Source organism: Sus scrofa, chromosome 18, assembly GCF_054392235.1.
Source record: "Sus scrofa isolate SSC_HxYL_T2T_F1_AM1 chromosome 18, Sscrofa_HxYL_maternal_Yorkshire_Landrace_v2.0, whole genome shotgun sequence".
Lineage (NCBI taxonomy): Eukaryota > Metazoa > Chordata > Mammalia > Artiodactyla > Suidae > Sus > Sus scrofa.
Window position 1 is genome coordinate 59,362,422 of NC_139400.1, and position 24,481 is coordinate 59,386,902.

The 24,481-nt window shown below is 62.8% G+C and overlaps 2 protein-coding genes across 5 annotated transcripts in view; one reads left to right on the plus strand and one right to left on the minus strand.

Annotated features, from left to right (window-relative positions):
• Positions 1-661: 661 nt before the first annotated feature.
• Positions 662-10,275, plus strand: NACAD (NAC alpha domain containing). Of its 3 annotated transcripts, XM_085004854.1 has the most exons (9): positions 662-780; positions 2,928-6,032; positions 6,322-8,735; positions 8,891-9,003; positions 9,100-9,174; positions 9,495-9,641; positions 9,718-9,864; positions 9,985-10,107; positions 10,193-10,275. In XM_085004854.1, exons 3-9 carry the CDS (start codon positions 6,413-6,415, stop codon positions 10,205-10,207), a joined length of 2,943 nt encoding a protein of 980 aa, XP_084860980.1. In that variant the 5' UTR covers positions 662-780; positions 2,928-6,032; positions 6,322-6,412; the 3' UTR covers positions 10,208-10,275. The 3 variants fall into 3 exon arrangements, with proteins under 3 accessions (XP_084860980.1, XP_003134919.3, XP_084860979.1); XM_003134871.7 differs by having other exon boundaries at positions 2,928-8,735; XM_085004853.1 differs by lacking the exons at positions 8,891-9,003; positions 9,100-9,174; positions 9,495-9,641; ... (1 more) ...; positions 9,985-10,107; positions 10,193-10,275 and having other exon boundaries at positions 6,322-7,257.
• Positions 10,276-11,921: 1,646 nt separating this feature from the next.
• Positions 11,922-24,481, minus strand: part of CCM2 (CCM2 scaffold protein) — a 53,204-nt gene continuing 40,644 nt past the window's right edge. For both annotated transcript variants that reach the window (XM_021079071.2, XM_003134872.7), the window contains 8 exons: positions 19,796-19,879; positions 18,992-19,175; positions 17,867-18,003; positions 17,097-17,232; positions 14,197-14,254; positions 13,696-13,834; positions 12,844-12,982; positions 11,922-12,448 (listed from right to left, as the gene is read on the minus strand). In XM_021079071.2, the coding sequence (XP_020934730.2) occupies positions 12,168-12,448; positions 12,844-12,982; positions 13,696-13,834; positions 14,197-14,254; positions 17,097-17,232; positions 17,867-18,003; positions 18,992-19,175; positions 19,796-19,879 (1,158 nt within the window). In that variant the 3' untranslated portion in view covers positions 11,922-12,167. The remainder of the gene's footprint in view (positions 12,449-12,843; positions 12,983-13,695; positions 13,835-14,196; positions 14,255-17,096; positions 17,233-17,866; positions 18,004-18,991; positions 19,176-19,795; positions 19,880-24,481) is intronic.

Sequence of the window (24,481 nt, forward strand, 5' to 3'; positions counted from 1 at the left end):
ATCTTCCTTCCACTGTCTGGGAGTTGAGGGATGGAACAGCGCTGAGGTGCTGGGAGCCCCGGGGACCGCTCAGCCGAGGCTGCCTTCCCTGCTGCTCTCCCGCCAGCCAGCCTGCTCTGGTTGCCATGGAGCCAGGAGGCGGTTGCCACGGAGACCGACGTGTGAGAACCAGCCAATCAGTGAGGAGCTGCAGCGCCAGCTCACCTCTTGGATGGAGGCACCGGGCTAGGCCCCCGGGGCAGCTGCGGGCCGGGAGTTCGAGCAGGGGAAATGCGCTGCCACCTCCCCCAAAGAGCCTTGGCCACCTATAACCTCCAACCACCCCCTCGACCCCGCACCCCCTCTTCCCCACCCGGCTAAGGGGTGATGCCTGGAATGGCCCTGAAGCCCTCTCCCGTTAGTGGAGGGGGGGAAAGGGGGAATACTGCGGGAAAGGCGGGGCCGCGCACGCCAGGAGGAGGATGCGGCCGGGGGAGGGGAGGGGGAGGGGGGAGGCTCCCCCCCCGCTACGCCCGCCCCCTCCGCTCTGGGCGCACCGCAGTGCCTGGCGCGCCCGCGCACGCTCACTCAGGGCGCTGGGCGGGCGGGGCGGTGCTTACGTCATCCACGGACGCCCCCCCCAACCCCCTGGCAGAGGGGCGGTGGCCGCGCAGGCTCCCGCAGACGGACTCACGGACAGACAGGGGACGGAGGGACGGGCGGACGGCCAGGCCATGCCCGGGGAGGCTGCCCGCGCCGAGCTGCTGCTGCCCGAGGCAGGCGGGCCGGGGCCCCGCACAGGTGAGACCAGGGCGCTCTCCCGCCTGCGTGTATCTCCGCCGCCGTCCCTCTCTCTGTCCCTGTCCCCTCTCTACCCCTCTTTCTCTGTCCCTATACCATCTCTGTCCCAGTCTCACTTCGCCCCCCCCCCCCGCCTCCGCCCGTTCTCTCTCCGTCGCTCCCCCTCTCTGTCCCTCTTCGCCCCTCTCCCTTCTTCATCCCCCCTCAGGCCCCTTCCTTGGTCCCCTGCCCTCCGTGCCCCTGAATCCTAGCCCACCCTGGCCCCACTCAGGACTGCAGGGAAGGGCGTGGCGGAGCAGGGATGTCCTCCAGGAGCCAGAAGCAACTTGAAGGCCTGCGGGCGTCCCAGGCTCCGTGGGCTCCCAGCCGCTCCGCCGCCGCGCCCCATTGTCTGAGCGGAGTAGCTGGCCTCCCTGGGACCACGCAGCTCTGGACCTAAGGCTGCAGGTCCAGACAGCACCCAGGCCGCTATGGATGCACCAGGCACCGGGGGCCTGCCCCTCAGAGCTGGGGACAGCTCCTGGCTCAGGAGGGAGGACCAGGACGGGAGCTGGAGCCTGGGGAAGCCAGAGGTACTGGCTAAGGTCTGGAAGGTGGGAGGCCCTGGGAGCGTGGCCTGGGGAGCAGCAGCCCCGGAGCACAGGCCTGAATCCTTGGAGAGGCTAAGTCAGCAAGTGTGGGTGGAGGCTGAGGGGAGCAGCCTCGGCTGGGAAGGCCAGCCGGGATGGCCCCTGGGCAGGTCAGCCATGTGTGACTCTGGGAGGGCCAAGGGCACCTTGCTGTGGGTGAGAGGTCACCTGGAGATGACACCAGGGCTGGGTCCAGGGACCTCCCTCTCGGTCCAGTAAAATGGGTTGGGGCCAGCTCTGCTCGGACCGTTTGATGGGGCACAAAATGGTTTTTGTGCCTTGAATGAAGCACAAAAACCTCTGACCTTTGGCTTCCCTTCCTCTGCCCTCTTGGACCCACTCCACCCTCTGCCTGCCTCGGGGCCCTGGCATCCACTGCAGGTGCGCAGAGGTACCACATCAGGCTCGGTGCCCAGAGCCCCGTCTCCGGCACCCAGCCCTGCCTGCCACACCCACCTCCAGAATTAGCTGTTCCTGGGGCGTGGGGACCCAAAAGACCCCTTTTCTCAGGACCCTGTTGCCACACCAGCACTCCAGCTTCGTGGCCCAGGGGCCTGGGATTCTGCCTCTGCTGCAGCAGCCGAGCAGCCTGGGGAGGGGGCTGTCCCTTCTGTCAGCTTCATCTCTAATCCTGGCAGAATCTTTGCAGATGGAAAGCTGAGGCCCAGAAGGTGTGCTTGTGGGTGGCCGGGGTGAAGGTGGTAGAGCAGGAACCCTCTGGAGAACTCAGCAGGCCTGGGCAGCCCCTGTCCACCACCATGGGACCCACTCAAATGACCCTGGCAGAGGGAGCTGCCCTGAAGATTCCGCTGGATGCTCTCACAGCCCCCAGAGCCCACAGCCCCCCAGAGCTGGATGCAGGGCAGGGCGGGGCCCCCTCTGTGCTCCACCCGATGACTGTCACCACTGCCAGCAGTGCCCCCTGGCCTCAGGCTGAGCTGGGGCGCTGTGGCCCTGCTGCTCCTCCTCTGTGTGCCAGCTCTGGGCACAGAGTCGGGGTGGAGCCCAGTAGGACCCTGCCAGGTCGGCCTTGGGGGTAGGCAGCAAGGAAAGGGGAGAGAAGAGGCCGAGAGGCAGGACCCCCACTTCACAGCAGGAATGATCCTGCCCTGGAATGTTCCAGAGCTGAGCGGAGTGCAGGCCTCCTGCTCCCTGGGGGCCCACAGGCCTGGGGGGTCATGAGCGGGCCTCTCTTGCAAGCCCGGCCGAGGCGGCACAGATTACGTGCAGGAAGTCAGCAAGCTGCTGTCTGAGGAGAACAGACCTGGTCTCATCTGTACCGAGCGTCTCGGAGAAAAGCCAGACCCCAAGCTGCTCACTGTGGTCAGAACTCTTGGAAAGCCTCCCCCAGGCACAGCCATTCCCTTTGCCTCTTCTGTCCTCTCTCTTCGGGGACACCTGCCCCCGCGGCCCCTGGCCCTGAGCTCAACTCCCATCGGAGGGAGGGGTGGCTGTGGTCTGGGAGCTGCTTCTCTCGGGGAAGATGCCCGCTCTGCTCATGCCCTTCTCTCTCCACAGATCTGTCCTGTGATGCGGCTGCAGCTACCACCCCGAAAGGGGACCGGCTGGAGCACTGTGCCCTGAGCCCTGGCCCCAGCACCCTGGCCCTCACGTTCCTGCCCAGCAAGCCGGGTACCCGGCCCCCGCCCGAGGGAGCCAGCTGGGATGCAGGGCCGGGCCGCGCCCCCTCGGCCTGGGCAGTGCAGACAGAGGGCGGCCCCAGCCCAGGGAGCCCCGAGGTTCGGCCCGCCGAAGGTCCTCTCCCAGCCTCCCTGGAGCCCCGGATCGTGATGGGCGAGGAGACGTGCCGCCGGGCACCCCCACTGCCCAGGGCAGCCCTGCCAGAGCTCAGGAACTGGGAGGGTGGGCACGCCAGCCCCCACCCACCCCCCGAGTTGCGTTCTCAGGGTGACCCTCCTGTGCCTTTCCCTGCCCCAGACTCTGACTCCTTCTTCACGCCTCCCTCCACCCCCACCGAGACAGCCTGCCCCCTGCTCCCCGGCCCCGGGCCCCGCAGGGACGCCGGGGATGCCCAGGCCGAGCTGGGGGACTCGCCCCCAGCCTCCCCCTCAGGCTCCTATGTCACAGCAGATGGGGACAGCTGGGCCTCCTCTCCATCCTGCTCCCTGAGCCTGCAGGCCCCGGCCGAAGGGCTGGATGTGCCCTCAGGCTGGGGCTTCTCCCCAGCCGGGTCTGTGGCAGATGAGAGGGAGCTGCCCCCGGCGCAGACCTCGGACACCCCCTCCCCAGAGTCCAGCCTCTCGGGGGACAGCAGCTCTTCCTGGGACCAGGAGGGCCACTTCTTCGACCTGGACTTCCTGGCCAACGACCCCATGATCCCTGCTTCCCTCCTGCCCTTCCAGGGCAGCCTCATCTTCCAGGTGGAGGCGGTAGAGGTGACACCGCTGCCCCCCGAGGAGGAGGGGGTGCAGGAGGAGCAGGAGCAGGACGAGGAGCAGGAGGCCCCCGTCCCCAGGGGGGACCTGGCCGGGGAGGGTGAGGACGACAGCACGTTCGCCTCCTCCCTGCACTCGCTGTCTGACCTCTCCATCACCGAGGGCATGGACGAGGCCTTCGCCTTCCGGGATGACACCTCGGCCGCCTCCTCTGAGCCCGACTCGGCCTCCTACGCGGGGGCTGACGATGAGAGGCTGTACAGTGGGGAGCCGCATGCACAGCCCACCACTCTGCTCCAGGACAGCCCCGCTGACGCCGCCTTCTGGGGCCCAGAGCCTGCTCTTGGAGCGGCCCCCAGAGAGGCTGGCACTGCTGCCAAGAGCCAGGAACCAGGCTCTGAGATACCCGAGGTGGGTCCCACGTCAGGCCAGGCATCCGCGGCTGGCGTGGGCCCTCACATCCCACAGGAAGCCCCAGGCCTCACTGGGGTGACCCCTCAGGCCCAGGTAGAAGAGGCAGGCTCCACCATGGGACCAGCACCTGTTGCCATGGTCGCACTCGGGCCCCTGAAGGAGGGAGACAGCCCTGCCTTGGGCACAGAGCCACGGACTTCGAAGGGAGAGGAGGGCCTCGCCTCCCTGCAAAACCGGAAGGAAGAAACAGGCCAGGGGTCTGCGGCTGCAGCCAGCCCCGAGCTCCAGCCGGAAGAGGATCCGGCCATATCCTCACCCTTGCAGGATACAGGCCTCCCCTTGGTTCAGGGGTCTGCCACCGAGGCCAGCCCTGAGCCCCAACCAGAAGAAAGGGACCTGATGGCACCTTTGCCCCTGCAGGATGCGGGTCTCCCCTCAGACCAAGAATCTGCCACCGAGGCCAGCCCTGAGCCCCAACCAGAAGAAAGGGACCTGATGGCACCTTTGCCCCTGCAGGATGCGGGTCTCCCCTCAGACCAAGAATCTGCCACCGAGGCCAGCCCTGAGCCCCAACCAGAAGAAAGGGACCTGATGGCACTTTTGCCCCTGCAGGATGCGGGTCTCCCCTCAGGCCAAGAATCTGCCACCGAGGCCAGCCCTGAGCGCCAACCAGAAGTGGACCTGGTGGCACCTTTGCCCCTGCAGGATGCGGGTCTCCCCTCAGACCAAGAATCTGCCACCGAGGCCAGCCCTGAGCGCCAACCAGAAGTGGACCTGGTGGCACCTTTGCCCCTGCAGGATGCAGACATCCCTTTGGTCCAAGAATCTGCCACCGAGGCCAGCCCTGAGCCCCAACCAGAAGAAAGGGACCTGATGGCACCTTTGCCCCTGCAGGATGCGGGTCTCCCCTCAGACCAAGAATCTGCCACCGAGGCCAGCCCTGAGCCCCAACCAGAAGAAGTGGACCTGGTGGCACCTTTGCCCCTGCAGGATGCGGGTCTCCCCTCAGACCAAGAATCTGCCACCGAGGCCAGCCCTGAGCCCCAACCAGAAGAAAGGGACCTGGTGGCACCTTTGCCCCTGCAGGATGCAGACATCCCTTTGGTCCAAGGATTTGCCTCCGAGACCAGTCCTGAGCCCCAGTTGGAAGAAGACCTGATGGCATCTCTGCCCCTGGAGGATGCAGACCTCCCTCTGGTCCAGGGATCTGACTCCGAGGCCAGCCCTGAGCCCCAACCAGGAGTGCACCTGATGGCACCTTTGCCCCTGCAGGATGCGGGTCTCCCCTCAGGCCAAGAATCTGCCACCGAGGCCAGCCCTGAGCCCCAACCAGGAGAGCTGACTGCAGCCCCCCCCCTGCAGGATGCAGACTTTCCCTCAGGCCAGGGGTCTGCCTCTGAGACCAGCCCTGAACCCCAACCGGAAGAAGACCTGATGGCATCTCTGCCCCTGGAGGATGCAAACCTCCCACTGGTCCAGGGATCTGCCACCGAGGCCAGTCCTGAGCCACAGCCAGAAGTGCACCTGATGGCACCTTTGCCCCTGCAGGATGTGGTTCTCCCCTCGGGCCAGGAATCTGCCACTGAGACCAGTCCTGAGCCCCAGCTAGAAGTGGACCTGATAGCATCTTTGCCCCTGCAGGATACAGAACTCCCCTTGGTCCAAGCATCTGCCTCAGAGGCCAGTGCTGAACCTCATCCCAGAGAAGGAGACCTAACTGCAGCTCCACCCCTGCAGGATGCAGGGCTCCCCTCAGACCAGGGGTCTGCCTCTGAGACCAGCCCTGGACCCCAGCCAGAAGAAAGGGACCTGAGTGCACTCCCACCCCTGCAGGATGCGGTTCTCCCCCTGGTCCAGGCTTCTGCCTCTAAGGCCAGCCCTGAACCTCAGCCAGAAGAAGTGGACCTGATGGCATCTTTGCCCCTGCAGGATGCAGGCCTCCCCTTGGGCCAGGAATCTGCCTCCAAAGCCACTCCTGAGCCCCAGCCAGAAGAAAGAGAGCCGACGGCATCTTTGCCCCTGCAGGATGCAGGCCTCGCCTTGGACCACGAATCGTCCACTGAGGCTGGTCCTGAGCCCCAGCCAGAAGGAAGGGACCTGAGTGCACTCCCACCCCTGCAGGATGCGGTTCTCCCCTCGGTCCAGGCATCTGCCTCTAAGGCCAGCCCTGAGCCTCAGCCAGAAGTGGACCTGATGGCATCTTTGCCCCTGCAGGATGCAGGCCTTGCCTTGGGCCAGGAATCGGCCACTGAGGCTGGTCCTGAGCCCCAGCCAGAAGAAAGGGACCTGAGTGCACTCCCACCCCTGCAGGATGCGGTTCTCCCCTCGGTCCAGGCATCTGCCTCTAAGGCCAGCCCTGAGCCTCAGCCAGAAGAAGTGGACCTGATGGCATCTTTGCCCCTGCAGGATGCAGGCCTCCCCTTGGGCCAGGAATCTGCCTCCAAAGCCACTCCTGAGCCCCAGCCAGAAGAAAGAGAGCCGACGGCATCTTTGCCCCTGCAGGATGCAGGCCTCGCTTTGGGCCAGGAATCGTCCACTGAGGCTGGTCCTGAGCCCCAGCCAGAAGAAAAGGACCTGAGTGCAGCCCCACCCCTGCAGGATGCAGTTCTCCCCTCGGTCCAGGCATCTGCCTCTAAGGCCAGCCCTGAGCCTCAGCCAGAAGTGGACCTGATCGCAGCCCCATCCCTGCAGGATACAGGCCTCCCCTTGGGCCAGGAATCTGCCTCCGAGGCCAGTCCTGAGCCCCAGCCAGAAGAAAGAGAGCTGACGGCATCTTTGCCCCTGCAGGATGCAGGTCTCCCCTTGGGCCAGGAATCTGCCACTGAGGCCAGTCCAGAGCCTCAACCAGAAGAAAAGGACCTGAGTGCAGCCCCACCCCTGCAGGATGCGGTTCTCCCCTCGGTCCAGGCATCTGCCTCTAAGGCCAGCCCTGAGCCTCAGCCAGAAGTGGACCTGATGGCATCTTTGCCCCTGCAGGATACAGGCCTCCCCTTGGGCCAGGAATCTGCCTCCGAGGCCAGTCCTGAGCCCCGTCCTGAGCCCCAGCCAGAAGAAAGGGACCTGATGGCATCTTTGCCCCTGCAGGATGCAGTTCTCCCCTTAGGCCAGGAATCTGCCACTGAGGCCAGTCCTGAGCCCCAGTCGGAAGTAGCCCTGACCATATTCTCGACGCTGCAGGATGCAGGTCTCCCCTCAGGCCAGGGAGCTGCCAAGGCCAGCCCTGAGCCTCAACCAGAAGAAGTGGACTTGACAGTATTTCTGCCCCTGCAGGATGCAGACCTCACCTCAGACCAAGAATCTACCACCAAGGCCCTGCAGACAGATGCGGGCTGCACCCCAGGGACCGGGCCCATGGCCACTACCGCCCAGCGGAAACGAAGCAAGACCTCAGGACTGAGGCCAGAGCCTGAAGAGAAGGACCCAGACCACAGTGGAGGCGCAGACGCTCTGGCCTTGGATCAGGCCCATCCCAGTGGCTCGGAGCCGGCTGCAGATGCTCGGACACCTTGGGCCTTGCAGGGAGATGTGGGCCCCCCTGAGCCTACCACAGAGACCCCGGACCGCCCTGAGCCTACCACGGAGGCCCCAGATCTTCCAGAACCTGACTCCAGTGGGGAGGAAACGGCCAGGGCACCTGAGCAGGGAGCCTGTCTTGACGGCCATGTGCGCGGGGATGATGAAGCTGAGCCCAGCTTGTCCCCGAAGGAGGCCCTGGGGGCTGAGAAGCAGGGCGGCAAAGTCCTGGAGCCGGTGGCCCTCAGCCCAGAGGCGAGTCCTGCTGCCTGTCTGGAGGCTGGCCCGGTGCGGCCCCCAAGCCCCGTGGAGGAAGGAAGGGCCACCCTGGGGCCCAGGCTTCCCAGGGCTGCGGCCTCAGAGGCTGGGCTGGGTCCCGGCTCAGAGTCTCCATCGAGGGCTGTGCCCAGGTTGGGAGGGGGCTGTCCCAAAGATCCTGCCCCAACACTTCCACTGCCCTCAAGGCAGCCAGAGCCCGTGCTGGGCCGGGGCAGTGGAGGACAGGCCCGGGCAGCACTCAGAGTCCTCAGCCCCTCCCCGCCGCAGCCCCCAGAAAGCCGCGCCAGGCACCTGGCCAGTGCACCCCAAGACAGGACGCGGGGCCCTGAGCCACCTGCTCCCGGGGTCCCCATGGAGTCAGCCCCCACCCCATCCGGCCCCCCTGCCCCCTGCTCTTGCCAGGGCCCCCGGGAAGACTTAGGGGAGGGCCAGGAGCCCCTGGGCTCTCCCGGCCTCCCACCGCCACGGGCAAGAGCCCGGCGGGCAGCGGCTGCCTTCTCAGGGACTCCGAACCCCCCTGGGGCCGGGCAGGTGGGCCTCCCGCCCCAGCCCCTGCCCCTCAGCCCCAAGGCAGCCCCCAAGGGGGGCAACCATGCCAAAGACCTGGCCTCGAGCATCTCACCCCCCTGCCAAGTGCCTCTTGGCTCTGGGCCCCGGAGCCCAGCCGGCCCTCGAGGGCTCCCAGCCACCGAGCAGCAGGATGATCAGGACAGTGTGGAAGAAGGTGAGCGGGATCCGGGCTGGAGCCCTGGCCTGAGCAAGGAGCTGCAGCGGGCGGGGGCGGGCAGGGGCCCCGCTCCTTGGCACGGAGCCAGAGCAGCTCGCCCCCGGCCCCTGCCCGGAAGGCAGAGGCCACCCTCACACCTGCCCGGTCCGCAGACTCGCCACGGGCTCCGGGCTCCGGGCAGCACTCGGACAGCCACGGGGAGTCATCGGCCGAGCTGGAGGAGCAGGACCTCTCAGGACCGCAGACCGCGCAGTGCCTGGCCCAGGTGCTTGACCACGGGGGGATGGGGGGGGCGGGCAACGGGCCACTGGGAGGGCTCCGCACCCCACTCTCGGGTGCTCAGACAACCTCTTGTCCCCAGGCCCCGGCAGGCGGCGCGAGCGAGGAGACTGTGGCCAAAGCCAAGCAGAGTCGCAGTGAGAAGAAGGCCCGAAAGGTGGGCTGGGGGGTGGTTTCCTGGGGGGACCGGGGTGGGGCCAGACGACCCCAGCCACCCCAGGTCGGAGGCGGGCTGCCTAAGGGGACCCTTTACACCCCATGGCTGATGAAACCCCCCCCGGGGCCCTTGGGTAAATGCAGCAGCGGGACACCGTGGGAAGTCAGCCGCGGCGGCCCTGTCAGCCTGAGTCCACACGGGGGGCCCCAGGAGGGTCCCCTTGGCCATGTGCCGCCTCCCCCTGGGCCCCGCTTCTTCCCCCGGACCCCCGACAGGGCCCCTGGGGCTTAGGCCCTGGTCTGAGCCTGCTGTGCCCCCAGGCGATGTCCAAGCTGGGCCTCCGGCAGATCCAGGGCGTCACCAGGATCACCATCCAGAAGTCCAAGAACATCCTCTTCGTCATCGCCAAGCCCGACGTCTTCAAGAGCCCGGCCTCCGACACCTACGTGGTCTTCGGGGAGGCCAAGGTCAGACGGGCTGGCGTGGGCACTGGGCAGGGGCTTTGAGCGGGAGCACAGCTGACAGCGGGGCTCTGTGCTGCAGATCGAGGACCTGTCGCAGCAGGTGCACAGAGCTGCTGCCGAGAAGTTCAAGGTGCCCTCCGAGCCCTCCCCGCTGGTCCCCGAGTCAGCACCTGGGCCGAGGGTGAGGCCAGAGTGCGAGGAGGAAGAGGAGGAGGAGGAGGAGGAGGTGAGGCCCAGGGGCGCGGGGCCCCCCCTTGCGAAGGGGGGCAGCTCTGCTGGGGGCACCCGGGGGCCTCTTCCTGGGGGATGGGGCCGCTCCAGCACCTCCCCGCTTGCCCTGCTCCAGGTGGACGAGGCGGGGCTGGAGCTTCGGGACATTGAGCTGGTGATGGCACAGGCCAACGTGTCAAGGGCCAAGGCCGTGCGGGCCCTGAGAGACAACCAGAGCGACATTGTCAACGCCATCATGGTGAGTGGCCGGCAGCCCCCGCAGTGGCCCCGCTGCTCTCTGCTGGGTCCTCCCCCAACGTGGCCTTCTTTTGCACTTCCTGCAGGAGCTGACGATGTAGCTGCTGACCCGCGACTCGGCGCCACCCCTGCCCCCAAGCCCTGCTGCTCAATAAATGGGTGTCCCTCACGGCCTCTGTTCCTCCATCTGTTCCCCAAGCGCAGGCTCTGGCTAAATGGGTTTCCTGAAGCCACGCGAGGAGGGGGGCGGTCCTTCGCCCATGGTCCCAGAGGGTGGCAGTCCATCCCCAGAGTCCCAGGGGGCCCAACTTGCCCAGAGATTGCGGGCAGTCCAGTCACCTGCCTGTGGCCCAAGGTGTGGGTCTGGGGACTGCAGGTGCTGGAAGAAACTCCCCAGACAGAGGGGCCTGAGAAGTCTCTGCAGGAGTTCCTGTTGCGGCTCAGTGGAAACCAGTCTGGAACTAGTATCCATGAGGATGTGGGTTCGATCCCAGGCTTCGCTCCGTGGGTTAAGGATCCGGCATTGCTGTGAGCTGTGATTTAAGTCACAGAAGCGGCTCGGATCCCTTGTTGCCGTGGCTGTGGTGTAGGCCGGTAGCTGCAGCTCCAGTTTGACCCCTAGTCTGGGAACCTCCATATGCCCCACGTGTAGCCATTTAAAAAAAAAAGAAAGAAAAAGTCTCTGTGGGGGCACCTGAGCTGGCGGGGCTGCGGGAGGCGGTGTCTGCTCAGGGGTCGGCAGTTAATCCCCCAGTTCTCGGCCCCTTAACCACAGCCTGGCTCCAAGAGCCGCCCTTCTCTCCGTGTCCTCTCCTCTTCTACAAAGTCCAGGGACCCACCGGGTAGGGCCACGTACAGTGGCGGCCCTGCAGAGGATCCTGGCTGGCCACAGAACGTGCACAGGGCACCAGGTCCCCCTGTGTTGAAGCACAGTTTGGGCTATGGCGGGGCCAGCCCCTGGACTGAGTGGCTGTCTTTAGCTCTTCCAGATGCTTCCAGGGCTGGTCCATTTGCACACGCACACGCCCACGCCTAGAGACAGCATCTGCCAACTGTCTCCCTAGCTTTGTCCGGCCTGGGCCAACAACCTGCTCTGGGACAGTCGGCGCCAAAGCAAAGTCTGAGACCCCATCTCCCATCCCGCCCCGGCCCCGGTCAGCAGGGAGCCCAGGGGACAGCAGACCCTGCCTGGTGCCCGCACAGCTGCCCTGCACACCCACGGCCCTGCCCGCCCTCCGCAGCTTCCTGCACGTGCAGGCGTGGGTCTCTCAGGGCGAGGCCTCCCGTGGGTGAGGAGGGGGTCACGGAGCTGGTTCTTCCGCACCTGCCCCAACCTGACGGCCCCACCCTCCCCACGTCCCAAGGGCACAGGAGGGGCCAAGCCCGGGGGGGCCTGAGGCCAAGGGGCTCGAAGGGGTGAGCACAGTGCCCCCGCTGGCCTCTCTGCCCACCAGGGACCCTGGGCCCCAAAATGACCCTCTCTCAGGGTGGGAACGCACTTCTGGTGAACCGGCTGGCATCCAGGGTCTGCCGCAGAGACCACACGAAGGAGGGTGAGACCCGGGAACTGGGGGCGTGGGTCAGGGGCTGGAGAACGGCCAGCGCCCCTCAGAGAACCACTCCCGCCCGCGTGCGCCGAGGACACCTGCTCGCTGCCCTGGGTCCACGAAGCCAAAGCCCAAATCGGGCCTCTGTGCAAGCCGGCGTGAGAGCCCAGCCCAGCTCCCCGCGGCCAGCGTGCGCCCCAGGGCAGCCCAGGGCCCAGACACCCCGGCTCCTACCCGACTGGAGCAGAAACACACCGGCAACCAGAGATAAATTATTCACATTGCGGTAAACTTTTAAGGTCTCTGAGAGTTTCAATAGAAATGTCATGTGCAAAACTGACAGCTGTCCAGGGACGGGCTGACAGGACCACCCCCCACCCCCGAGGCAGGGTCTCGGGCGGGTGGGGGCAGCGCTGTCTTCGGCGCCCGCGCCAGGGTTCCGCCTTCACGGTCCAGCCCCCGCGCCCGGCGCCCCCCACGAGCAGGAGCAGGGCGGCCCGCGGGCCCGGCGGCGTCAGGCCGAGTCCGGGTCCATGCTGCAGCCCAGCGCCTCGATGTCATTGCTGATGTCCGAGATCATGCGGTCCCACTCGTCCCCCTCCGAGGGGGCCGACTGGTCGTCGGAGCTGCCCGCGGCCCTGTTCCCGTTGGAGGTGGAGGTGGAGGTGGAGCTCATGGTCCGGCGGTACCTGCCAAAGCTGTCGGTGATGATGCCGCGGCCGTCCTTCACGCCGATGGTCTCCAGAAAGTTCTCGAAGTGCTGGCTGTCCTTCTCAGGGATGAAGGGCCGCAGACCTGCAGGCATGCAGCACGCCTGCCCCTGCGCCTCCCGCGGAAAGCACACGCCTGCCGGCCACTGGGGCCCCACGGCCCGGAGGCCCCCACCCCGCCCGCCGCCCTGTCTGGCCCCACCCTGGCAGTGGCCGTGGCCCCACTGGGCCTGGTCTGAAACGGGGCCGGTGCAGGCCAGGAGCACAGCCGCGCGCCCACGCCGCTCCCTCGAGTCCTCGGAGAAGCCCCACTCCACTCCTCTGCGGAGCCTCCCCGGGCCCTCGACAGGCAGCACGGCTCCTGCCTCGCCCTCCGTCTGGCTCCCCTGGGGCCCTCTGCTGCCTCCCCGGGGGCAGGACCCCTCGGGCCCACTGGCTGGGACCCATTCCTAACGGGGCCCCTGTTGGTCCGGGACTCACCGAGCAGCAGGAACTTGCGGCTGTCCCCGTAGAGCTGCCGCAGGTTGATGCAGAACTCGTGCACCGAGGCCCCGTCGCGGTACTCGTGCAGCAGCGCCGCGAACTGCTGGATCTCCTGCGATGACAGCTTGGTGCGCAGCTGCCAAGGGGGCCCGGCGAGGGGTGGGTGGTGAGTGGTGCTGCCAAGCCCCGCCCAACCCCGGACCACCAGCAGCTTCACTACCTTGGATGGCGGGGGCGGGGGCGGGGGGGGGGGGGGGAAGGCACCAGAGCCCCGAGGCTCCCACACTGGCCCAGAGAGCCTCGGAGACCAGCAAGGAGCCCTTGCCGCCTGCCTTAACCTGTGCCGGGGCCACCAGGGCCGCTGGGGCCGGACCACAGTGGGGCCAAGGGGGCGCCTGCGCGCACCACTGCGGGGGGCCAGCATCCTTGGCGCCCAGAGTAGTGCTCAGCCAGGTGACCGGGTTTCTAACGCCAACATCATGTGCGGTCGGGGGACGGGGAAAGAACGTCTGCTGAGTGGTGACAGGGCCCATCTGGCCCTTTCAGGGGGTGACCCGGTCCCCCTGCCACCATTCACCACCAGAGACCCAGGGACAGGCCCGTGGTCCAGGCCCGGAGGCCAGAGCAGGCCCCACGCTCGGGCCTTGGTCAGCGCACACTCTCCCAGAGACTGGCCTGGTGGGAATGGCAGCGACGCCCAGGCATAAGCCAGGCGTCTGCGCCTCCCGCCCCGGCTCCCCCCATGGAGAAGCCAGCCTCTCCCCCTCCCCTCCTCACCCCCCGCCCCCCAAGGAGCTTCTGTCCCCAGGTGCCACAGGGCCAGCACGGAGGAGCACGTGGGCGGCGTACCGTGAGCATGTAGTCCTGCAGCAGCTCGGCAGCCGTGGCGCTCAGCTCGCTCTCACTGACCGTCTTGGCGTGGGGCGCCGTCTGCATGCAGAAGGACAAGGGCGAGACGCCGCCTGCATGCGCACACTCGGGGAAGGTGCTGCGGGGACACAGCTGAGTGTGGGTGGGTTGCCTCCCAGCCCCGCTCCGGACCTGCAGCCCGCCACCCCTGCGGGGGGGCCTGGTCAGGGACAGGGTCTGAAAGGAGGCGGGCCTGCCGTGGAAGGACGGGCTCGGGGCAGAACAGAGAGGACACGTGCCAGGAAGGACCCAGAAGGAACCAGCAGCCTGGCAGGGTCTTGGCGGAGTGACAAAGTCACCGCTGCCACCTTGGGGAGCCCACTCCCTGGAAAGGTCCTGAAGGCAGACTGGGGCTGGGGGGTGGGAACTGATGAGGACGCGGGGGGGGTGGGGGTGGGCGGGGAGCCGTGCTGGGGCTCTGGGACGGGGCGGACCACTCACAACGTGCTGGCTTCCGTCTCATAGGGCTCCTTCAGGTCCACCTTTGTGGAAGAGTCGTCTGTACAGAAAGCACAGAACACAGAAGCTTCTGGTTACAGGAGGGAGGGGGCACTGAGCCCAGCGTCCAGGCTCCCAACAGGAGATGCAGAGCCCTGGTGGTGGGGAGCCTGCAGGCCTTCGTGGGCAGAGGCAGCCTGGCTCCTGGGGTGCACCCCACGGGCTGCTCCCGCTCCTGCGCCTCCTGGGGGTCTTGTAAGTGCACCGCTTGCGGCTGGACTGGGCAGGAGCCAGGGCAGTGCTTCGGTCCTCGGAGGAGGTGCCAAATGGCGGGCCTGGAGGGGACTCCCCGATGGCCAGGGACAACAAAAGCGCTATTTGTGGACATGGGCACCACAGCCGGCAGCGCCCTAGGCACTGTGCTACCTTGCCTCCCCTGATCCCAGCAGGTATTACCACTGCCCCAACTTTTAGGTGAGGAACTGAATCAGAGAGGTTATGCAACGTGCCCCATGCCACACAGCCAGGGAGGGCAGGAGGCACGATTAGAGCTGGCAGGTCTGACTCCCAGCCTGGACCCAGCCAGGCTCCATGTATGAATGACTGCTCGCCAAGGACAGGGCGGGGCCTCCGGATGCCCGAGACCCTCGAACCAGCAAAGGGCCTGGTAGCCAGCAGCCAAGGGTGACACTGAAGCCAGCAGGTAGGAGCAACACTGAAGAGATGGCCTACGGTCCCCATGCCACAGACCACGAGGGGCACCAAGCACTGCTACTTACACGCAGCAGGTGAAGCTTTCAGAGAAAAGGGGTGAGGACGCGTGGGAGTGCGGGAGCGGACGGGGAGGGCAAGGGGATGTGGCTGGCAGTGGGAAGGAAGTGTGTGGCGGGCAGAATAACAGCCCCAAGATGCCCCCATCCAAACCCCAGAGCCTGAGCACCTGCTAGGTGACAGGGCGATGGGGGCGGAGGTCACCGGGCAGCTGACTCTAAAGCAGGGAGACACCCTGGGCCCTTCCATGGGCAGAGGCAAAGGGGCAGACAGAGCTGTGACAACAGGAGATCAGAGATGCCACCATGGCTGTGACACGGAGGGAGGCTGCCAGAAGCTGGAGAAGGCAGGAGACGGCTTCTCCCTGGAGACTTGAGTGACAACAGACCCACAGTGGACACACTGTGAGCAGTAATGTCTACGTGGCTTAAGCTGCTCAGTGGCGGTGACCTGTCACAGCAGCAGGACAGAACTGAGGCAAGGAAAGCCCCGAGGCAGAAACTGGCAGACGACACGTGTGTGAGAGCCTAGCATGGCGTGTCTGTGCGCGTGAGCATGTGTGTGCCGTGCGAGCATGAGACAGGCATGTGTGACATTTGTGATGGGTGCGTGCGTGCAGCTATGGGGACCCCCCGGGAGCCCTGGGGGCAGGGCACAGAACACACCTATGCAGAGCGGAGGCAGGGAGGAAGCGGGCTCAGGGAGGCCCTGACAGGAACGTCCTGCGTTCACTTCGTGAAAACTCATTTGATTGTACACTTAGGCTTGTGTGCTTTTCAGTAAAAAAAGTTTATTTTTTAAAAAAAAGGAGGGAGTTCCCGTTGTGGCTCAGTGGAAACAAATCTGACGAGTACCCATGAGGATGCAGGTTCGATCCCCAGCCTTGCCCAGTGGGTTACAGATCTGGCGTTGCTATGAGCTGTGGTGTAGGCCAGAAGCTATAGCTCCAATTTGACCCCTAGCCTGGGAACCTCCATGTGCTATGGGTGCAGCCCTAAAGAGACAGCAAAAAAAAAAAAAAAAAAAAAAAAAAAGAGAGAGAGTTCCCACTGTGGCACAATGGGATCAATGGCATTTCTGGAGTCCTTGACGCAGGTTCAATCCCTAGCTCAGCACAGTGGGTTAAGGATCTGGCGTTGCCACAGCTGCAGCGTAGGTCGCAAGTGCGGCTCAGATCTGATCCCTGGACCTGGGAATTGCATGTGCCATGGGGTGGGGGGAAAAAGAAGACCCTATTGGAAATTTTAATGCACCAGGGACCAAGCAATCACACCAAAGCTGAATGTTTAAATCCAGCTCAATAAACTACCTGCTACCCACTGGGGAGGCCGCTGGCCTCTGGGCCTCAACTTCCCGCCCGCAGTGAGGACAGACTACCAGCCTGGCTGGGCCGTCTCGTCTCTGCGGGTTCAGCATGAGCAGCAATAGGAGGAGGAGCAGGTGAGAGAAGCAGTCCTTCCTCAAAGAGCTGCCCTATCTTCCCGAACGCACAGAGCTCCGAGCTGTGTGCCGAGCAGTGCGAACCGCTGAGGAGGGGCGAGGGGCTGGGTCTCATCTCCACAGAAGGACCAGAGGCGTCCTGCACCAGAGGCGACAGCCGTGGTGCCTCCAATACCTCTCTCTGCTCATCTGACTTACAGAAGCCGTGAACCCACAATAAACTATAGATTTGAAAAACAGATGCTCTTGGCGGCTAGATTTAGCTGAAGTGGGCAACGCGAGAAACACAGTGTCCCGCATGCACTAGTGGATGCGTGAAACTGCTCCTCAGATACCCAGGCGGCTGCACGGCCTTTAGGCTCCTTCTTCTTCCTGCCCCCGTGCCCTCCCCACACCCACTCTCGGCCCCGGCGCTGAGAGCCCTTCCTGGCCCTCTGCTCTGGGTTCTGGGTTCTGCTCTGGGTTCTGTGACTTCAGCCACAAGTGGGTCCAGAAAAAGTGACCGCAGCCCCTGAAGTTATGGCTTAACGGAGGGGGTGAAGGGAACACAGAGTACCATCCACAGCGAGGTCTGGGGACAAAGGATGCCTGCTCAACCCCCCAGGACGGTGCCCTGTTCTGGGCGGACCCGGACTCCCAGCTGACAGCAGGGCCCCGGTGGGAAGGGGGAGGCCGCCCGCTGGCTCACGTACCGCTGTGAAGGGACGGGTGGTGGGTGGGCGTCGAGGCCCCGTCAAATATGGCTCTGTCCAGGAAGTCGATGGTGGACTCCGTGTACACGATCTGGAAGACTTGGCCGAGCAGGGAGCACAGCTCTTCGGCAGCGACCTGCCGACAGAGCACCAAGCTGAGCCTTCCCGGGCAGCCTCCTGACACCTCTGCGGCCTGCTGCCCACCGGGGCCGCCAGGACACCAGCCCAGGCCCCGGAGGCCCTCCAGACCCCAGGCGCGCCTGCCGCCGGCCCTCCTCTTGCCACCGCCCTGGCCGGCCACCACCGTCTCCCCGCTCGCTCATGTCCCAGCCTCGGGAAAGGTGCAGGGAAGGCACAGCACTGCTAACAGGTCACATGGACGCAGTCCCAATGTCTGCAGGAGCCTCCAATGGGGACAGGCCAGGGAGGCAGCCCCATGAGGAACCACCCGGTGGGGAGGAGGGCAGAGCTGGGGAGGCCACCTAAGGTGGGGGCCTTAAAGACGTGAGGACTAAACAGAAGGGTATCAAGGGGCTTGCGGAGGGGGCACCCGAACCCTAACTTGCCACCCCCAAGAACCCTCCCCAAGGACGCAGCTTGGGGTGCAGACCACGGCCCCCGTCAGCATGGGGGAGGGGGATGAGGCCAACCCAGAGAAGCAGCAGCGGGAAGGCGTCAGACTGGGACCCCGACGGCCCTGGAGCAGAGGGTGGGCCGGGCCTGGGTCAGGAGCTGGGACACGGGAGGGGCAGGCTGCCAACGCCGCTCACCTTGCTCTCCGCGGCCAGGATCACCAGGCAGCAGGCCTCCACAGGCCCCACGCCGCTCTCCGACAGGGAGCCTGTGGTGAGGCCTCTGGAACTTTCTGCACACAAGCTCTGGCTGGGGGAGATGCCGGGGTCCTGGGCTGAGAAGCCAACACCGTGGCGGGTTAGGGGAGACGCCGGGCGGCCCCTACCTGACTCAGGTGGGACAGACCCAGAGCAGGCACCTCCCCTCCGTTCCCTAGACAAGGGCACGAACAGGAGAGCCCCCGCCCATGCTCACGGTGCCCCGCCACTGCCCGAAGTCATCACCTTCCATGACCTTCCAGCATCACCCTGGCTCTCACAAAGGCCTCAGACACCCCCTGAACTACCGACCTCAAACAGAAATACAGCTGTCCCTCTGCGCTGCCTGGGCCTGGGTACTGCGTGCAGCCCAGGCAGAGGCCCCTGGCCACCCTGGCCTTCGGGAAATAAATGGCTTCAGTGCTCAACCCAGCCACCACCGGGACCCAAAGGAGCCCAGATCAGTGTCAGTGCTGCGGCAACAACCTGCCAACCGCCTGCAAAGGGCCCAGCGCGCTGGTTTCTCCCGTTTCTCAGGGGCTCGATGCCAGAGCAGAGGCTCTGGCCCCTGACCACGGTGGGGGCCGCTGGGCAGAGGGAGCCGAGGGCTGGTTTCAGCTTCTTTCCTGTTCTCCTACAAGGGCCCGCCCGGAACGTCTCCCCGACTGAGGGCTCCTCACTGGCTGGTCCCGTCTCTGCACCCCCGGCTTTGGGAAGACCGTGCGGCCGAAGGAGGGCCCGGATGCTGGCTGGGCTGAGCGGAGGCCCCACCTCAGCCTGCGGAGACGGCTGCTCCCGGGGTCCACCCTGCCTGGACACCAGAGGCCACTCGGGCACCCTGGGTGGAGGCTGTGCCAAGCGGAGGGCAGGCCCGCAAGGCTCTAAGCTCAGCACCTGCCCTCAGGGCCTCCCGGGTCACTGCCCTCTGGCCGAGGCTGACCTCGGAGCCTGGAGGGCTGGTTCTCGGGCACAGCTGGGCACCCCCTCGAGTCCACAGACTCTCCCCAGGACAAAGGCACGGGCTGCTCCTGCCAAGGACCCCCGAGCCCGCCTCGCGAGGCGCACCTGTCTTCAGCACCACCAGGTGCGAGGCGTCATCCCGCACGTAGGACACGGCGGCGATGTCATGGATGGGCACCCTGAGGATGGTGTCCTCCCCGTCCCTCCAGGCCAGCTTGACGTTGTAGGCAGACAGGCTGATGACCGCGTCATGCTCCTGGGTCAAGTGTCCGGGGAGCTGGTGGGCTCGCTGCGAGGAACCAGGCGGCATCGGAAACCCAGGGCCCGGCCGCAGGCTCCCCTGGCCCCGCAGTCCACACCGCCAAGGAGCCGGGAACTCTCCCTTCAGGGCAGCCCAGCTCTGCTCTGAGGCGCGGCCGGGGCGGGGCGGGGGGCGGGGGGGCGGGGACCAGCATGTGGTCTGGATATCTCCAAAATGTGAATTTTGAAAACATCCCAAAACCAAGAGGAACAAATCTGGAGAATAAAATTAATGTTGAGACCGAGGAACAGTCACTGTGGCCAAGAACCAAAGCCCCCCTTAAACATGATGGGACCGGGTCAGCCCTCTCAGCCATGGAGGCCCAGGGTCAGAGGACCAAGAGCTGGTGTCAAAGAACAAGGGTCAGAGGTCAAGTTGGGAGGTGGAGCAGGCCGAGGGTCAGAGGTCAGGTTAAGAGGTGGAGCAGGCCGAGGGTCAGAGGTCAGGTTAAGAGGTGGAGCAGGCCAAGGGTCAGAGGTCAGGGTAAGAGGTGGAGCAGGCCGAGGGTCAGAGGTCAGGTTAAGAGGTGGAGCAGGCCGAGGGTCAGAGGTCAGTTAAGAGGTGGAGCAGGCCGAGGGTAGGAGGGCAGAGTCGGGAGGACGCGTTACCTTTGCGTTGTCTATGAAATGCAGGATTTCCGTCCTACTGGAGGGATTCAGGTACCCTGGTATGGACGTTAACTGACCTAAATACTGAAAGTGAGGAGAAAAAAGAGGAAGATGCGTTAGCACCGTCACAGGCCCCAGAGCCTCGGACCTGCAGGCCACTTCTGGCACCAGGCCCAGGCCTGCAGCTCCAGCCAGAAGCGGAGGCCTCCTCCAGGCAGCTCCCAATCCCCAGGGACATCTGGCCGCGGAGACCAGCCACCCTGCCCGCCACGCTGCATCCAGGCTGTCATCAAAAGCCCTGCGAAGGACACTTGGAAACCAGTTCGCTGGAATCTGGATTCTAAGAGGACAGACAAGGACGGCCTGTGTTTCCGGGTCACCGTCGGAAACTGACAACAGCGGCTCTGCGCCACCATCCAATCCAAGGGGCCAGGCAGCTGAGAGGTGAGCAGAGCAACGAGGTGCCACAAGGGCACGGGGCCAAGGGACCTCAAGGACGAGGGCCTTGAGTGCGGTCCGACACGCGTCCCGCCAGCTGTGTTCGTGTCACATCTTCACCACCTGACCGTCTTCCAATGCGATTTAACAGGTGACTGAGTTCTCTCACACTCGACATGTCTCATCCTCTCACTAGCTCACTTTCTCTGTGTTTTGGGGGGGTTTTTTTGGCTGCATGCTTTTGCCCTGTGGAAGTTCCTGGGCCAGGGATCAAACCCACACCACAGCAACAACCCGAGCTGCTGCGACGACAATGCCGGATCCTTAACCCACTCTGCCACCAGGGAACTCCACTAACTCGAGTGTTTAAGGTCCCCATTAAACAGAGTGGCACGGACTTCAATCTCCATTCCGACATGTCAAGGGCTTAGGGGCCATCGCTCCTGTCCTCACACACACACACAAAAGCCAAACAAACTGAAAATCAACACGCCTTCTCAGGTCCAGGAGCAACCACAAGGTCACAGGGCAAACCGCTGCCCCCAACCTGGAGAGAGCAGTGGGGGACAGAGAACCGCAGCCCCCGGAGGAGCACCGGGAGCCTGCGGGGACTGGCCAGGGGCTGGACACGGGCAAGGACGAACTCGAGACAAAACTGTGGGGGCCCGTGCTTACGTGAGCGCTGCCCCAGGAGCCCTTGGTGCTCACGGCAAAGGCTGGGGAGGAAGCGCGGGGAACCACGTCCAGACTCTGTTCCCCTCAACAAGCGCCTTCCGCCAGGAAGACCCGTCTGCCAGCACCTGACCCACCAGGGGCGCAGCCAAGCCCGCCCCCAGATCTGACCCTCCTAAGACAGGAACCCGAGAAGTGAGCAGTGCGTGTGACAGCCACAGCCCCGGGCATGAGTTCACAGGGACCTTCAAATGAGAGGACTAGAGGGCGCCCCTCCCCAGCACCCCCACCACCCCAATGGGCTCCCGGACAACAGATGGCATGTATGAGACCCTAGTGAATGGCCCCCAGCCGCAGCAAACAGTAAACACAGCCTAACCCCTGGCCACATAAACACACAGCCTCATATGAAAGGCTCCTTTCACCTGAATCACCGCACCCAGCTTTGTTTTCTTTTTTTTTTTCTTTTTAGGGCCGCTCCCACCGCATATGGGGGTTCCCAGGCTAGGAGTTAAATCAGAGCTGCAGCTGCCAGCCTACATCACAGCCACAGCAATGCCAGATCCTTAACCCACTGAGCAAGGCCAGTGATCGAACCCACAGCCTCATGGATACCAGTCGGGTTCGTTACCGCTTAACCCCAATGGGAACTCCCGCATCCAGCTTTCAACAAAAAATTACAAGGCATGTTAAAAGGCAAAAAACACTGAACAGAATCAGACTCAGATATGGCAGAGATTTTGGAATTATCGGACCAGGAATTTAAAACAATTATGATTAATATGCTAAGGGCTCTAACAGAGAAAGTGAGCATCACGTGAGAACTAGTGGGTAATGCAAGCAAAGAGATGGAAATTCTAAGGGGAAAAAACACAATGGGAAAAGCTAAAAATAAAAAACATCACAACAGAAATGAAGAATGCTTTTGATGGGTTCATCAGTAAATGAACACAGCCAAGGGAAAAATCAATGAGCTTGGAGATATGCCATTAAAAATCTCCAAAACTGAAAAGCAAGTAGAAAAAAAAGAAGAGGAAAAAAAAAAAAGCCCACAGAAAAAAAGAACAACAAACCCAAAGAGAACTGCATATAATTGACATCTACAGACTACTCCATCCAACAACAGCACACAGGAGAATTCATATTCTTCTCAAGCTCCCATGAACATTCACCAAGACAGAGCACATTCTGGGCCATAAAACAGACCTTCACAAATTTAAAAGAATAGAAACCATACAATCCCAATGGAAGGAATTCCTGAGATACAATCTACCAAGATTCATATGAGGAAAAATGGACAATGTGAATCTGATCTGCTAAAGAAATTTAATAAATAATAACTTTAAAAAAAAAAAAAAAAAAAACCACACAAAAAAACTGGAGTTCCCATCGTGGCTCAGTGGTTAACAAACCCGACTAGGAACCATGAGGTTGCAGGTTCGATCCCCAGCCTCGCTCGGTGGGTTAAGGATCCAGCGTTGCCGTGAGCTGTGGTGTAGGTCGCAGACACGGCTCGGATCCCGAGTTGCTGTGGCTGTGGTATAGGCCGGTGGCCACAGCTCTGATTCGACCCCTAGCCGGGGAACCTCCATATGCTGCAGAAGCAGCCCTAGGAAAGGCAAAAAAAAGACAAAATCATAATAACAACTTTCTAGGGAGTTCCTATTGTGGCTCAGCAGTAACAAACCTGACTTGTATTCACAAGGATGTGGGTTCGATCCCTGGCCCCGCTCAGTGGGTTAAGGATCTGGCATTGCCATGAGCTCCTGTGCAGGTTGCAAACTCGGCTCAGATCTGGTTTTGCTGTGGCTGTGGCATAGACTGACAGCCACAGCTCTGAGTCAATCCCTAGCCTGGGAACTCTAATATGCAGCAGGTTTGGCTCTAAAAAAATAAAATAATAATAACTTTCTATAAAGAAAGTATCAAGCCCAAACAGGTTCACTGGTGAATTCTACTCAATGTTTAAGAAAGAAATTAGGAGTTCCCTTGTAGCACAGTGGGTTAAGGATCTGGCATTGTCACTACAGCAGCTTGGGTCCCTGATTGATCCCTGGGCCCAGGAGCTTCCACATGCCATAGGCATGGCTGGAAAAAAAAAAAAAAAAAAAGGAAAAAAAAAAAGGAAAGAACAATATTTCTTTTCTTTCTTTTTTTTTTTGTCTTTTGTCTTTTGTCTTTTCTAGGGCCGCACCTGCAGCATATGGAGTTTCCCAGGCTAGGGGTCTAATCAGGGCTGTAGCCGGTGGCCTACACCACAGTCATAGCAACACCAGATCCAAGTCACATCTGCGACCTACACCACAGCTCATGGCAACGCCAGATCCTTAACCCACTGAGCGAGGCCGGGGATCGAACCCACAACCTCATGGTTCCTAGCTGGATTCGTTAACCACTGTGCCACAATGGGAACTCCAGGCCAATATTTCTTATAAACATGGATACAAAAACCCTCAACAAAATATGAGCAAATCAAATCCAAAAATGTATAAAAAGAATTATATACCCAAAGCAAGTAGGATTTATCCCAGGTATGCAAAGCTGGCTATACATTGATAAATAATTTAATGTGATCCATCACACGAACAGGCTAATGAAGAAAACTCATATGCCCATAATCAATAGATGCAGAAAAAGCACATGACAAACATTCTCAGCAAACTGCAACTAGACGGGGAACGTCCTCCACGCGAGCAAAAGCATGTACAGAACCATGACAGCTAACGTCACACGCGACGGTAAGAAGCGCCAGGACGGCCTACGGTCAGGAGCAGGGCAAGGCCGTCCCCTCTCACACCGCTTCCCAACACTGTACTGGGAGTCCTGCCAGACGCGGGGGGAAAGGAACGAACGCTGTACGTGGGAGGAAGAGACCAGAGTGGCTTTGTGGGCAGATGCCCTCTCTGACCTTGGAACCAGGTGAGTGCAAGCAAGGCAAACATAGAGGCCTGAGCCAGTCCACCTTCTGCTGTGCCAGGCAACCACCTGCCCACGCAGAGCAGGAAAACCCGCAGAGGCTCACACAGGGCACCGTCAGATATGCGCTGGTCCAGGCACAGTCCGGTGGGGACCCTAAACATCAGAAAAATTGCTTTCAAACGCGGTTCAGGGAGTTCCCTTGTGGTGCAGCAGGTTAAGGATTCGGTGTTGTCACTGCAGCGGGCTGGGCTGGCGCCATGGTGTGGGCTTGATCTCTGGCCTGGGAGCTCCCATACACGGCAGGAGCAGCCAAACAAAAAAAAAGTTGTTCAACGTGTGCTGGGTGGCGCCAAAACTACTAAGCTCTGTAGGAGAGTTCCCCGGAGGTCCAGTGGTTGGATGTGGCACTTTCACCACCGCGGCCCAGGATCAATCCCTGGTCTGGGAACTGAGATCCCACGTCCAGCCAAGGCACACGGTGGCCAACGACAAAACGCAGGAAACCCAGCTCAACTGCGTATTAGTTTCCCCACTTTCTACAGGGCCTGGACCCCCAGATTCCTGACTCAGACTTAGTTTGTCAGTTTCCCCACTTTCTACAGGGCCAGAACCCCCTGATTCCTGACTCAGACTTAGTTTGTCAGTTTCCCCACTTTC